The sequence below is a fragment of the Miniopterus schreibersii genome (assembly GCF_964146895.1).
Source record: "Miniopterus schreibersii genome assembly, chromosome: 4".
Taxonomy (NCBI): Eukaryota; Metazoa; Chordata; class Mammalia; order Chiroptera; family Miniopteridae; genus Miniopterus; species Miniopterus schreibersii.
This window is the reverse complement of record NC_138105.1, coordinates 46,393,125-46,407,812: the sequence shown is the minus strand read 5'-3', so window position 1 is coordinate 46,407,812 and position 14,688 is coordinate 46,393,125. Positions and strand designations below refer to the sequence as shown.

At 45.2% G+C, this 14,688-nt stretch overlaps 1 protein-coding gene across 1 annotated transcript in view; it reads left to right on the top strand.

The window, feature by feature from the left end:
* TMEM154 (transmembrane protein 154) overlaps nt 1-7,760 on the top strand; it is a 46,250-nt gene extending 38,490 nt beyond the window's left edge. The window contains exon 7 of the mRNA XM_081136072.1: nt 7,421-7,760. Within this exon, the coding sequence (XP_080992198.1) occupies nt 7,421-7,451 (31 nt within the window). The 3' untranslated portion in view covers nt 7,452-7,760. The remainder of the gene's footprint in view (nt 1-7,420) is intronic.
* The last annotated feature ends 6,928 nt before the right edge of the window (nt 7,761-14,688 follow it).

Sequence of the window (14,688 nt, the reverse complement as noted above, 5' to 3'; positions counted from 1 at the left end):
AGCCTAACAGGTCTGTGGGCCAGAGACCTTGGTTCCTATTACAAAGACTTCTCCATGGACTTCTTGGGTTTCCATACAGCATGGTAGCTGGGTTCCAAGAGCAAATATCCCAAGAGAACAAAGTGGAAGTTCATGGCATTTTTATAGGCTAGACTCAGAGGTCATATACGATCACTTCTGCCATACTCTGTTGTTTGAGACAGTCACAAAGCTCAAGGAGGAGAAGACATAAACCCCACCATTCAATGGGAGGGGTGTCAAGGTCACATTGTGAGAAGAGCAAGTGGATAGGAGATATGTTTTAAGAGTCTTTGGAAAATATAACCTGCCAACATTGGTGTCCCATGCAAAATGGAGAAAATACATTAGGCAATCTCAGATCAGGTGTCCTTAGGGATATTTGACCTCCCTTGAGTCCAGTGCCTGTGTGGCTGGCTATCTTGGGCCTAGACATACATCTCTGGTCCAATAATTTTTGGTAGGTGGTAGAATTGGTTTCACCCTCTACATGAAGCTCGATCCATGGCACAGAACATGTTGTGGGTGGGTCAGACACATAGAAACGTATGGCTACCCCATACATAAAGTTATAATGGGACCAGATAGAGTGTGAGCACCTTGAGGACAGAGATGGAAAAGTCTTAGCATCTCTGTATCCTGAACAGTCTTTGGCACTAGTAGGTGCTCAGTAATCATGGAAAAACCAATCACCTGCTGAGTTAAGAGTCACTGTATTACTCTTACTCGAGTAGCTAATTGAGAGCAGGACCCAAAAAGAGAATTGTTCATTTTCCATCACCATTTTCTCTCCAAGTTTCCCATTTTAATTATGTTTTTCTCACCTTACATCTAATGGATTCTGAGATCATTTTTTATCCTTGTTTGAAATTGTCCTATTGTGTGTGCATTCTATTTTTAGCTGCCTTGAATCAATCTGGAAGGACACAGAGAACAATCATAATTGAACTAACAAGCAAGTGGAGGTGGAAGAGATAAAGTGGCCCTGATTTGGAGGGTGAAGGAGCACCTGGGAAAGAACCCAGCTGATCACTAAAACCCTCTCAACAGCTCTTTCTGCCTTAGCTCTGGCCTCTTCTTTGTTCTTTGAAGGGTCCACAGAGAAAAGAAACACAAGTTTTATCAATAAAAAGTATAAATAATCTATTCTCGGTGATGAAACAAGCACAAAGTACTGATTGTTTCTTCTCTGAGCAGAAATTTCTCCACCTTGTCACAAGTGGCACTGCTGACTTTCTACCTCGTATGACTATGCCTTTCTGTTCATATCCCACCCCGCGCCATTCTAGATGGACCTCCCTTTTTGCTCATAATGCTCAACCTTCTGCCTTCAGGGATAGACCTGGAGAAGCAGCCAAATGGATTAATGTCAAGATTTGTTTTCTGAGTGGGGCTGGAGCATGAGCAGGGAGAGCCCAGTTGGCTGGGAGAAGTGGGGAGAATGTGAGAAAAAGTTCTTATGAAGTTTTCTGATAAATCAGGAGAAATCAAGATTAGTTATGAAGACCAAATGTGCAGGAGAGGAGTTAAAATCTGAGATACAAAGTTGACATTAGAGTTAGACAGGAGCAGACTAGAGAGTGTTGAGAGTGAGGTGAGGAGGGTTCTGATAATTTCTACAATGGAGCTGAGCTATCCAAAGCCTGCCTTTATTAGCCATGGGCACACAGGGAATGGTGGTTGGCCTTGCCTAATGGTGGAAGGGTGGAAAGGACACTAGATAACCAATATCTTCTCTTTGTCAGAGTAGCCCATCCTCCCTTTTAGGTTGGGAAACCCAGGCCCAGAGAAACAGCATGAATAACAGAGCCTATACGAGGACTCATGCTCCCACAGCATCAGGGCACAGATCTTGACTCCTATCAGAGCTGTGGGAGTGCTGGGAGCTAACTGGGTCACTGAGGGAGAGGGCAAGCCACCTACATCTCTGGCCAGATCCACAGTAGGCAATATGAGGTGTGGACAAGGCAAGGTCCAACACTTTCCCTTAAATAAGTAAAATATATATATATCTCCTAAAGAAATGTGCTTCTCCTAATTTTCTCTCCTTAAATGTAATGTTGGTGTGTTTGTTTAAATAAGACACTTGGTTCCAGTGAAAAAATGTCCAACTCAAATAACCCAGACCAACAGAAACTTATGGGCTCATATAACTAAACTGGACAAGGGCAGGAAGTTGCTGCCTCAGGGGCAGCCAGACCAGGGACCCAAACACAATAAGGCTTCTTGAGTTTTTTGTCTTTCCTTCATTCTGAGACCAACTTTCTCCATAAGGCTGTAACTATTGCAGCTAGTAGCTCCAGGGAGCTCATCTTTTTATCTTTGCCATCAGAGTAAAAGGGAATCTCTTTCCTTGAATCAAATTAAGAAATGTCTCCCAGAAAGAATTAGATTAGAGAGTCTGGATTTTATGTCTAACCCTGTGAAAATGGGTATCGGGACTGACGGGGATTGACATTTGTCTCTGTGGCCACAGGTGTGTGTGGGTGAGTGCGGTCGGTTGGCGGGATGGGTGGGTGTTTGATTAGCTGACTGGTTGCTTGGTTGTGGCAAAGCGGAAGCAGCTTATAAAGGGAACCAGTGTTATGACCAGACACAGGGCATTTGGGACCAGCCAAGGCCACAGTTATCCACCACTATATACATTCCTCTTTCCCATTCCACTTACTCATCCACATCCAGAGAGCCAGAACTTCAGAACCGGCCAGGTTCTCAGGGTGATAAATTTACTGATGCTTTTCATTTCCTTCTTGTGCATTTTTAATATTTTCTAAATGTTCTATAATACATATATATTACCTTTGTACTATATGTTAAGTAATAGAGTAAGTTTTCATTAACCAAGACAGAAATATTAAGAACTAAAACATGGGGGAAAATCCTAATTTTAGGTCTAATATTCTTGCAGCATAAGTGTCTTTTGAAACTTATTTGCAAAGCTGCCAATGGAGGGTGTAGAAGGGTCATTGGGAGAGGAAGCCAGTCAGAAATCCTGAATAGAGAAAATACTAGAAGGCTTCCCTGAAGATGCCACTGGGATCCATCCATTCATTCAGAAAATGTTTATTGAGTGCCTACTATGCACCAGGGGTTAAAGATACAAAGGGGAGGTGGGGCAGCACAGGAAAGCCCATAGCCCATCAACCACACTGGCTGAGTTTGAATGTTGTCTCTGCGCCCCTCATTAGGGTACCTAACCTCTCTGTGCCCTAGTTGCCTCACAATATTTTTGGAAAATCCACATGAGTTGATCCAAGTGAATGCCCTGAGCAGTGAGTGCAGTTGTAGTACAGTTGTAGCACAGTTGTATAGTGCTGTGTGTTATGGCCTCTGCCCTTCAGGAGTTCAGAGTTCAGAGGCTAAAACAGTACAAACTGGACATCTGTGGAACAAGGGGAAGGACCTGCCAGGTTTGTTTTGTTAACATATGGGGTTGTTGTGAGGCTCCCCTGCTGAACAGCTTGTACGAAAATTTCCTGCCCAGGACCCTGGCCCCAGGTGCTGTTTTTGTAGGTCATTGGGTCACAGAAGGCATAAATGTGCTTTCTCACATAAGGAGAGTCCTAAGTGGGAATGAGGGGATGATGACAAAGACTTATTGAGTGCTGACTATGTAACAGGTACTTTCCTAAGTGCTCCATGTGAATTAACTCACTTAATTCTGCAGGTAGGTATATTATTACCCCATTTCACAGATAAGGAAACTGAGGCATAAGGACATGAGGTAGCTTGCCCATCATGGTCATACAGGTAGTATGTGGTAGAGCTGGGATTTGAACCCAGGTCATCTGTTCCCAAAACCAGCCTTCCTGTTACCAGGGCCACCATGCAGATACGCCATTTTCATTGACCACGAAGAAATTGCGCAAAGTGTGACCCTGGGTTTTATTTGCCCACATATTTGAGTATCATTTATTTGTTCCTTCTGTTGAAATTTACTGAGCCCCTTGCTCAGTACACAGTGGGACCTATCAGCTGCAGAAACGAAGCTGGGATCCTCCCATCAAGCTGTTTTGGGAGATAAGGTTTGTGCCCAAGTGCAGCGAGTAACAAGTTCTTGGTGAGCAGCAGTTACAGGGCCCAGAAACGGAGGAGGGGAGATGAGTGGGCTGGGGAGAGCAGGCAAAACCTCAGGGAGAGGCTCAAGTTGGAGCAGAGTCTTAAAGAGCAGGAGGCTTTGACAAGGGGCCGGTCAGGAAGATGGCATCCCAGGTCCCAGGGGACGGTGTGAGGAAGGCCAGGAACCGCAGCGCAGTGCGTGCAGCTTGGCTGGAGCACAGGTACTGGAGGGAGAGTGGCAGGTGGTGACGGCGCCCAGGAGCCACGCGCCTTGAACTCTGGCTCTGAAGTTGGATTTTATTTCGCAGGAAATGAGGAGCTCCTGAAGACTTTCGAAAATGAGAGCAAAACAATCAGTACTGGGACTTGTAAGAATGAGCCTTCATTCATGGAGTGTGAGTTTCAGAAAGAGGAGTGGGTAACAGGGAACCAGAGTGACGGCAGAGGGAATTAAGAAGAGAAAAGAAAGAAGGCGGACGCTGCAAATATGTTCAGGCCACTGCTCACCCGCCCACTGCCACTTAAACCCTTCCCGTTGCTTCCCATTGATCGTAAAATGAAGCCACAAGTCGTTACCGAGGTCTGAACCTAGTGCTTTAGCCAACAGCCTTCTCTCAGCTCATGGAATGTACCCTGCCCCTACCTTCCTTGGGCTTCTCACATGCTGTTTCCTCCACCTACCATGCTATCCTGCCACCCCACAGCCCTCCCTACTCTTTGCCACATCAGGTCTCGCTCATCCTTCAGGTTGCAGCTCAGTCAGAGCCTTTCCCAGCCCCCATCGTATGTTCTCAGTCCCTTTCCTTTGCAGCACTTGCTGCCATTCCAGTTTTACATGTGTTTGTGTGATTACTCAGCTAATTCCTGTCCTGATTATACGCTTCGTGAGAATAGATAAATGCCTGCCCTTGGCGGTAAGCATCACGAGAACAGAGAGATATCTGTTTGGCTTACCCTTGTAGCCCCAGCACCAATCATCTCTTGAGATCACATGCCCTCAAGTGTTAGATCAATGGACGGAGAATCTACAGGATTTAGTAACTGATGGAATAAAAGGAATGAAAGTTAGCACCAGGCCTTTGAACACTAGCAACAGGAAAAATGATGTTGCCATTGACTGTAACAGGGAACATAGGAGAAATGGTTTTCTAGGATGGTTATGAATCTAATATTGTCCTTATTGATTTGGAGATGCCAGGAGGTCATCATTTTGTCCAGCAGTTTGTAGCAAATTTAACACTACAGTTTAAGGGAAATATTACATCTAAAGAAAGAAGGAGTGAAGAGCTTGTAGGCATATCAGTGAGAATTGGTTTGCCTGCATATAACATAAAAAAATCTAAAGAGAACACAGAGGCTTAAATTTGAAAGGGTTTCCCTCCCCCCTCACCTAAAAGAAGTTTGGAGGTAGGAAGTCCAGGGCTGGTATGGTGGCTCCATCGTCATCTGAGAGCCATATTCTTCTGCACCACCATTCTTAGCATGTGGATTCTAGCCTCAAAGTCACCTTTGGCCCCACATGGCTGCTGGAGATCTAGTCATCAAATCTGTCTTTCTGGAAGTGGGAGGGAAAAAGAGGAAGGTGGAATGGACTCCCCTGAAAGCCTAATCCATTTACATCTATCTCACTGGCCAAAATTTAGAAAGGGGTGCATCTTGCTTTAAGGAGAAGCCAGAAAATACAGCTTTTAGATGGTACATTACTACCTTGAATAAAGTCAAAGATTCTCCTACTAAGGATAACGTATATCAGGTTGGCAACAGCTGATTCTACCAGAGGAAGCAACCGCCTAGATGAGGTCATGAGAGAAATGTGAAGTTTTATAAATGTTCCCCAAACGTGAGGAACAAGTACCCAGTAACAGATACGTGGAATTTTAGAGCCACGGGGAATTTCAGTAATCACCTAGTCCAGTTGTTGCATTCTGCTGATGAAGAGACTTGACACAAAAGAGACATGACCAAAGTCACACAGCAAATGGGTGGCAGAGCAGAGACCAGAAGCAGGTTCCCTGCATGAAGTGATGGAACAGTGTGGAGGAGGTTCTGGCAGCCCCATCTGAACACACCTGAACAAGGGCTGACTTTAGGCAATATGACGGTGATTCAAAGGACAGGCTGGCATGGAGCTGACTTGGATTTGAATCCCAGCTGTATGACCTTGGCCAAGTCATCCAGCTTCTCCGAGCCTCAGCTCCTCATCTGTTTATTGGGGTAGTGGCACAGAGTAGGCAACTCCATAAATGGTAGTCATCATTATTGTTGTTATTAGGAAACAACAAATATTTCTGGAATTACTATTGTATGAATCAGTGAACAAATAAAACATGAATGAATGAAATTACAACAGACAGCTATCCATCTCAGATGGCTTAGCTGTTTGTTTGCTAAGAGACATAAAGTTGGATAGGTAGCTTAATATGCTCTAGCTTTAAATTCTATCACTCTAGCTTTTTGCAGTTGCCATATTAGCATATGTGCTTCCTTGGACTCATTGTGGCCCTCCCACCAGACCATGCCACTCTCCTTGGTGACACCTGATCCTGTTCTAAACACACCAGTCCTCTAAAGACCAGCTAGACACACTCTTCCTCTACTTCTTGATTTCCTTTTCTCACACTCACATATCCCCTCTCTCACTAGTTCATTTTCTCCTCAACTTCCTCACCTATTCATCAGGCAACATATTTTGATTGTTTGCATAAGACTGAGCTTAGTGTTGTAGAATAGTTTAAGAAGACAATTGTCAGACTCTGGCCTTGAATTACTTACAATATGATGAAAAATGCATGAGCCATTAATGACATTTTCCAGGAAATCATTACTTTGAGGTAAGACACAGATATCTGTACTGAAATATTTTTTCTACCTTCCCCCTTTATCGCTGCCATTTTCCCAACTGTCATTATCTACTCTTTGCTACTATATATAGTTTTGTGTTTAATTAGTGATTGTTGTGGAATATGAAAGGCTGGAAAATAGTTATATTTATGGTCTTTTTTTCTTATCTTAAAAAAAAACTTCATCAATTTAATATCTATACTCAAGGTAAAATGTCACTAAATTACCAAATGAAAACATGCAAAATCCACGAGCACCGTAAGTGAGATCCTCATTAAAATTAATTTCTTTTCACCCAGCCGGAGTGGCTCAGTTGGAAGAGCACTGTTCTGTGCACCCAAGGCTTGCCAGTTCAATTCTCATTCAAGGCACATGCCTGGGCTGTGGGTTCTACCCCCAATCAGGGCATGTACGGAGGGCAATCAATAATGTTCTCTCTCTCTCTCTCTCTCTCTCTCTCTCTCTCTCTCTCTCTCTTTCTCTCCCCTTTTCTCTTTCAAAGCATGTCCTTGGGTGAGGATTACAAAATTTAATTTACTTTCATTGGGCATATACTGGATCCCAGTTTTATTTGGAAATGCAGAATTTTTGTCTGTTGTAGAATGTGGCAAAAAGGCCAGGACTATGCACCAGCTGAAGAGGAAACGGCAGTCAGTATTTGCTTGTTTGAGAAGGTCTCCTGGAGCCCCCTGTGCAGTAGGAACACTCCTGCGCTTCCTCTCCTAAGGCTTCTGCTTCCACCACTAACTAGCTGGGTGACTTGGGGAAAGCTGCTTCACTCCTCCAGGCCTCAGCTTCCCCATCTGCAAAATAAAGGGTCTAGATGAACTCATTTCCAAGTCAACAGTTTTCACATCGAGTGTGTATAAAAAGTGTGTATGTAAAGTCCTGGCTCTCCACCCAGAGGGGTTAGGCCCAGGAATGAGCAGTTCTAATGAGCACCCCAGATAACTATCAGGCAGGCAACCGGAGGACCACACTTAGAGGTCCACTGCAAACTCTCGGCCAGCCTCAAATGCCGAGCCTTCCTCAGAAGCACACTGCAAAACCGTTCTTGAAGAAAGAGGGGGAGGAGAAAGAGGAAGGAAAGGAAAAAGTGAGACAGAACCTTCTTATACCGAGAAAGGATGTGTGAGGGGAACCACGGTTCCCAGGGCTGGGCTGTTCGCCCTGACCTCTCTGCCCTGAGCCCCTGAGCACGCCCATCTGCACCACACACCGGGAAGCTCCACCAGGGGCTGCCCGCCTGGTTATCTAACTGACCCCTAGGAACAGATGCCGTAACTCCTTCAAAGTGGGAGCCCTCCTGCAGCCGGGTCTTCTTTGACTTACCGGATATTTTAGCTGCCCCCTGCATGGTGCCAAGTGAGCCCCCAGGACTGGATGAAATACCAATGCAAGAGCCATGATGAGCACCTTTCGATCCTGGAGGAGGAAGGCCTTTTAAGTCCTACCAGTGGGTAAACTCAAGCATTTCTCCTTCAGCACCCAGGTCTAATTCCCTTCAAAGCCCACTCCTTTCATGATGGATCTGAGAGGGAGAGGGGGAGATGCTTCATTTCTCCTGACCAGGTCTTCCTGATGCTGATTTAGGGGGACACATACAATTGGTTTGGCATTTATATCAGGGGCTGCTTCGCATAGTAAATGGCTAAAACCTCCTTTGTGCCAGGCAACAAATAATTTACCTGCACTAGGTCATTTAAACCTCCCAACAAACCTCTCAGAGAGGTGTTACGATCGTATTAATTTCCCAGAAACAGAGGCACAAACGTTAAGCAAGTTGCTGTGGGTCACGCATCTAGTAAGCAGTCAGACTCTGCGGCCCAAGTTCTTGACCACTTGGCTCTGTTGCTCTTGTATGTTTTTTGGAGTCTCAGCTCTCCCTCAGCTGGAGCCTGCAACCCCAAGGAGCCAACCATTTCCCAGTTTTCCATTTGCATCTTTGTTCTGCGGAGGGCGGGGTCTGTGCAGAGGGGGGACCAAACACAGAGGACCAAGTACTCTGGGGTGTAACAGAGGACAGCCTCGCGGTAAACAGGCAGAAAAACCCAGGGACAGCAGAGAGCCTGGTGGGCAGAGAAAACACAGGAACTGCTCAGCAGTGAGGATCGGCCCCTTCTGGGCCCTGCGACACACACGCCACCCCAAGGGGAGCTGGAGCCACCACCGGCCCACTCCACGCTAGCCCACAACTTTCAAGATGAAGTTCTATCTCGAGCATTTTCCTTTGAGGGCTGCACTTTTTTTTCCTGTTTTCTTTTCTTTTCTTTTTTTTTTTCGTGCCCAAGGAACCCTGCTCCTCTTACTCTTCAAGTGATTCGATGAAAAAGATAAACGCCGGAGGAGGGAGATCCACTGTCAGGATGAGTCACTGCCTGGATTTGCAGCACCTACGAAGGCACTCAGGGTGTAGACGCGGTAAGGAACCGGCTAGCTGGCACTTCTGAAGCCAGTTCCGGCCCCTGATTCGTTTTCCTGATTTTCCCCCTCTTCATTTTTCTCTGCCCTGCAGCCGTCTGAAGGGGCAGCCTGGTCCCTCTCTCCATTAAAATGCTCAGCTCTGCTGCCTCTTCCACCATCAGAGTCTTGGGAGCCAGACTCAGCAGAGAAGGGAGAAAGGAGGGCAGGGCTAAAGAGGAACATATAAAAAATAAATGAGCCATTCATAAAAATGAATATTATTACCAAAAGGAGCTGTCTGCCAACATCGCCACGTATATATTAACTCAGCTGCTGAGCTCTGTAACAACACGGAATTAAGCCAATGCGTCATCTTTTTAGTGGTTGCTCAGTTGATTTACTGTTAACCTGAAACAACCAATTGTGAAATGAGCGCTTCTCTTGGCCATAACGATGATGAGGCTTCGGCCGGTGCTATTTTTTATCATGTAAGCTTGAATGTAGGTAAAATAAATTTAGCCGTGCATAGTACACTCTACAGCTCTCCAAAGAAACCAGATATGTGGGTGGGTGGAGGGGGTGTGGTGGGCAGAACTGCTTAACTCAACCAGCTTTATGAAGTCATTTGCACAAATTCTAAAAACTGACTCCAGTCTTCTTTAAGTTAGCATATCTTTCCCAGAGAATTCGAAATGCCAAGAAGTTGGGCCTTTTTGCTGTCTACATGAGCAACTGCAGATGGCTTCTTTTCCTTCGCACTGAAAGACATGCATATCGATGCCCATGTTTTCCTCTGAGGCCCGCAAGTCTATCTTGGTGACAGTCTGAAAGAAGCCTAAAGCAACTTCACGATGACAGCATGGTCCCGGAGCCCTCCTGAGCTCCTGCTTCTTATTTCTTGCTGGGCGTTTTGCCAGGTTGCACGAGTCCTTTTGTTCTTTGCTTCTCACAGTTGTTGCGCTCTGGCCCCTCGTGGAAGTTGTGACTCTGAAGAAAACCAACCGACTCCCACACGCAGCTTGTGGCATCGATGTCACTACTTTGCAGCCACACCTTGTAAATCTCTCCAGACCACAAGCTTGTGTCTGTCCCCCACAGTTCCGAGAACAATCTGCAGCCAACGCTGACAGGAAGGGCCATTATGGTCACTGATGTTCTCACCATCTGGAATGGTTACAGTTGTCAGGATCTGAGATGACTCACTGTGCTGAGGAATCATTTCTCTAATGGCAGCACTAATCAGGAGGGATGAGGCCGTTGCTAAGTGCCGCTGCGTGAAGAAAACACCCTGTCAGATGAAAGGAAGGGCTGTTGATTTGCTCTGGCCCATTTGAAAATAAAGTGGCTTGGAATGTCATCTGGAGCCAGCCCCTGGGCCAGTGGTCAGGAGTGTTGGCTGATTCTATGAGCAGCGGACCTGCGCCAGGCTCTCTGTGCTGGGCTCTCCGTCCTTCCCTGTGGCCAGCTGTGCCCATCAGGGCAATTCTCTGATGGAGGCTTAGCAGTTTGGTGTGGAAAGGGGCAGCACAAACAGATGTGAATACAGTGTTTTATGCAACCCCTCCCTCCAGCGTTTGCCCTGGTGCTATTGTGTGCAAACCCTACCCTGGCCACAGGCACCCCAGCCCACAGTCAGGCCCAGTGGGAATTCCCATTGGCAGCTGGAGAATCTGAGGAACCACCAAGCTCATCCTGAACCCTAACTGTTGCCTCCAGAAGAAACCCTGACAACATCTTGATTTTAGACTTCCAGCCTCCAGGACTGGGAGAGGATACATTTGTTTTTCACCACTCCATTTGTGGTCATTTGTTATGGCAGTTCTAGGAAACTAATTCAGTGGGGGACCAGCTGACTTTATACATCACTAGAAGAAAACACCAGGCGAGAGCCAAACAGACTCCCATTATGACTAAAAGTTTTCATCAGCTCCTTTGTGAGTTGCTGCACCAAATATCCTTAGAGTCTGTGCTTCAAGTCACTGTATTGTACACATAGAAAGTCTTCATTCCATGCTGGGGTTGGTTCACTAGAATCCATGACTTTTGTTACCACCAAGGATTCCCAAGTCCAAGCTGAAGACTCACCACCTCCCTTTGCCATGTGGTGGCCACTTCACCTTTCCTCTGACCCTCTTCCCAGCCTTCTGTCTCTCCTTGGCCTTGCCTTATGCAGCTGCTCACCCATTTCACCAGTGATCGTAAGAATCTTTTAAGGAAATCCAACAGCATCCTTCACCTTAAGATAAAAGCGAATACTCACGTAGCATTTGCATATTACCAAATGAACTGATTTGCTCCTCACAACCAACCTGCTACTATCCCCCTTTCACAGACAATAAAATTGAGGCCCTAAGAGGCTAACTTGCCCAAGATCAACAACCAATAAGTGACAGGACTGAGACATAAACCCACAGAGTCTGGCTCAAGACTAACTGCTTTGCATAACTGCTGTGCAAAATGCCTCCAACGTTATGACTCTAAAGCAAAGCACCACTTGAGACTGCAGCTCCCCCTCAGAACACACTGACCCAAAGACTCACAGCTCTCATTCCTCACAGCACAGCCACGACTGGGATGAAATCCATAAAGCCACCCTAAAGAAAACCCGCAGAGAGTGCAAGGATGCTACATCACCGGCCTTGCTCCCAGGCTGTCCCCACAATGGAGGCCATCTATTCCCTCCCCCACACGGAGAGGGCCAGAAAACTTTGTCTAAATTTTGGCCCAAAGGCAGGAGGACACCACGAGGAGAAGGGGTTTTTCTTCTTGTCTGCAGGCCCTGCCCTCCCACTTCCCTACTGAGGTCCAGGCTCCTTCCCTGGAAGTGACCACCCCCACACACATACACACACACTGCCCACTAGGAAAATTCCCCCCTATGCTCACATGGATGTGGTCTTACCCCGTGATCTCAACAAGACCCCTACATCCTAATAGAATGCGACAGACCTGGTATCACACCCTGAGAGCTGCAGGTCCAGGAGCAAAGGGAAGGAGTGTCCCCTATATCCCCTCTACCATGGAGGGGGTGTTTCCAGCTCATTTCTGTCTCTGCGAGCCACGTACTCAGTGCTGTAATGAAAAAGACATTTTGGTAAAGAGGTGAATGAGATGAAAGGAACTGAATTTACTGAGGAGGGTAAGGAACATTTGTTCCTTGTTTTGCACATTTGCTGCAATGTGACTATGTGGCCACAGTGGGCTCACAGTGGTATCTAACCAGCCCACAACACTTAGACAACGAACCTGACCATGGCCCTGCAGTAAAAGTTAACACCTGGCTTCCAGGAAGCTGTCCTAAGCCTATGTGCTTTATTTTCTCTGTTCCCTACTCCCCAAAGCTGGCTTCTGATTTTTGCCCGTGCCAAAGACTCTTACCGTTAACTCAAGACCAGGGTGTGGCGCGTTAGAAAATTATTTCAAATTGAGTGACATTTCAGCTCTGGTAGAAGGCTGTGCACACTGAAGAAGTGAAAGTATGGTTTTTGCTTGGAGATGGTCTGCAGTACACTTTCTTAAACCACTGACGGATGAGAAAGAGAGGTTGGTTTTTTTTCTCCCCAGTTGAAACTTATTTCTGATTTTGAAGTAAACACGAGTTTGTCTTATGTGCTGAAAATGAAGTTATCTACTTTTTTAACCACTTCTGGTTCAAAACAGCAACTTACTATAGTGATTAGGATAGTGTTTTAGGGTCAAGTTCTTCCAAAGACAAATAAGATGTTCCCAAATCTTATTAGGTTTAGACATTAAATATTAAAAGCTCAAATTTACCAAGAGTTCAAAGTCTGGGCTATTATGAAAGCAGCTGAATATAGGGGAGGCTCCAACAGAATCTAGAAAGATGCTTAGAAAATGAAGGTTATTGATTTTTTGAGTTAAGGAGCAGGAAGGAAACAGTGATTCAACTTATCTTAAAGATGAGGGGGCAAAAGAGGTTTGTGGGTAAGTTTGGAAAAACTCACTAGTTCCCAAGAAGAGTTCAACTCTGGACTCTGAGTCACCTGGCTAAACGCAGAGCCACGGGTTATTTCTAGTGGCTGACCTGAACTGAGAACCACAGTGAACTACACAAGGGCCTCTTCATCATTTTTAACACCTCCCTTGCACTTAGCTCCCATCCATCTCATTTAAAGTTGGAGGCATTTCCCATTTTTTGCCATCTTTTTAAACTGTAGGGCTGACAGGTTGCACTAATCATGTCAACCACACTCCTGTTCTGTCACCAGTGATGGTGAAAGTCTAGTATTGACAGCACCCATTCTTATTTGCTTGCTTTTCCTCTGTTTTTATTTTGTTTCATGGCTAATTAATTTTCTCTTATCCTTCTGACTGGCTTCATTTTGGTATCTACTAAGCTAAGAACCAGAAGGCTTGGATTTTAGCTTAATCCCGCTATCATATAGTGGTTTGAATGTAGAGTTGCCATTTAAACTCCTCTGCACCTTGTTTTCTCATTGTAACATGGAATTCATGGACCAATGAATTTTTCATTTGATGAGATCTTAGATGCTTTCAGTGCAGCAAAATATTTTCTCTCTCTCTCTCTTGCAGATGAAGAAGTTGAAGATCAAAGAAGTTCAGTGAATTGCCAGAAACTACCACCTCACAGGACTGAGAATAAAAATGAGTTAATAAGCAAAAGACATTATAATAACTTATTTAATACTCTGAATTCATAGTTGCCTTTGGCAAAATACTGAGGTAGATAAAGCCTGCTTTCCTATCTTCCCTTTCAGCTCTCTACATATCTCTGAGAACCATTTAAATTTGCAGCCACTGTTGGCCAGGAGGGACTGGTAATGCAATCATAGCGTGTCTGCTGTGACTCTTGATGTTACGCTGAAGTACAGCTGTATTTGTAGACCTCAGGAAATAAACTATAGGAAGGATTGTTAATTAAGCAACTTTTACAGGTATGAAGGTTGGATCCTGGCAGCTTCCAGCCTTGGCCTTTTATTACTCCTGTAGAATCTTGAACATAAAAGATTAGTGCATAATAAAACAGTGCCTGGAAAAAAAGGGACAATATGCTGGCAGTTTAGAAGACAATTTCTGGGTATAAAAACAACTCTCTGTTCTTCCTTCCTAAAAGTTTGATCATTTGGAAACCAATCCAGTATGAAACGAAGTTATTTTAGAAACTTCATGTGAATAAAATATGATTAATTTTCAAATACCTTCATTTCAATGTACTTTGGTTATTTTAGTTCAGAAATGTTGGCCTAATATCTGAAAGCAGACCTAGAACTACACCTTGGTTCAAGGCTGCAAGTAAGAGTTCCAGTGCCAGAAGGTTGTGTTTGGCCTTGGACCAACCACATTACACCCCCTGGGAAACTTCTTTGTAATGGAACATTTCCAGGT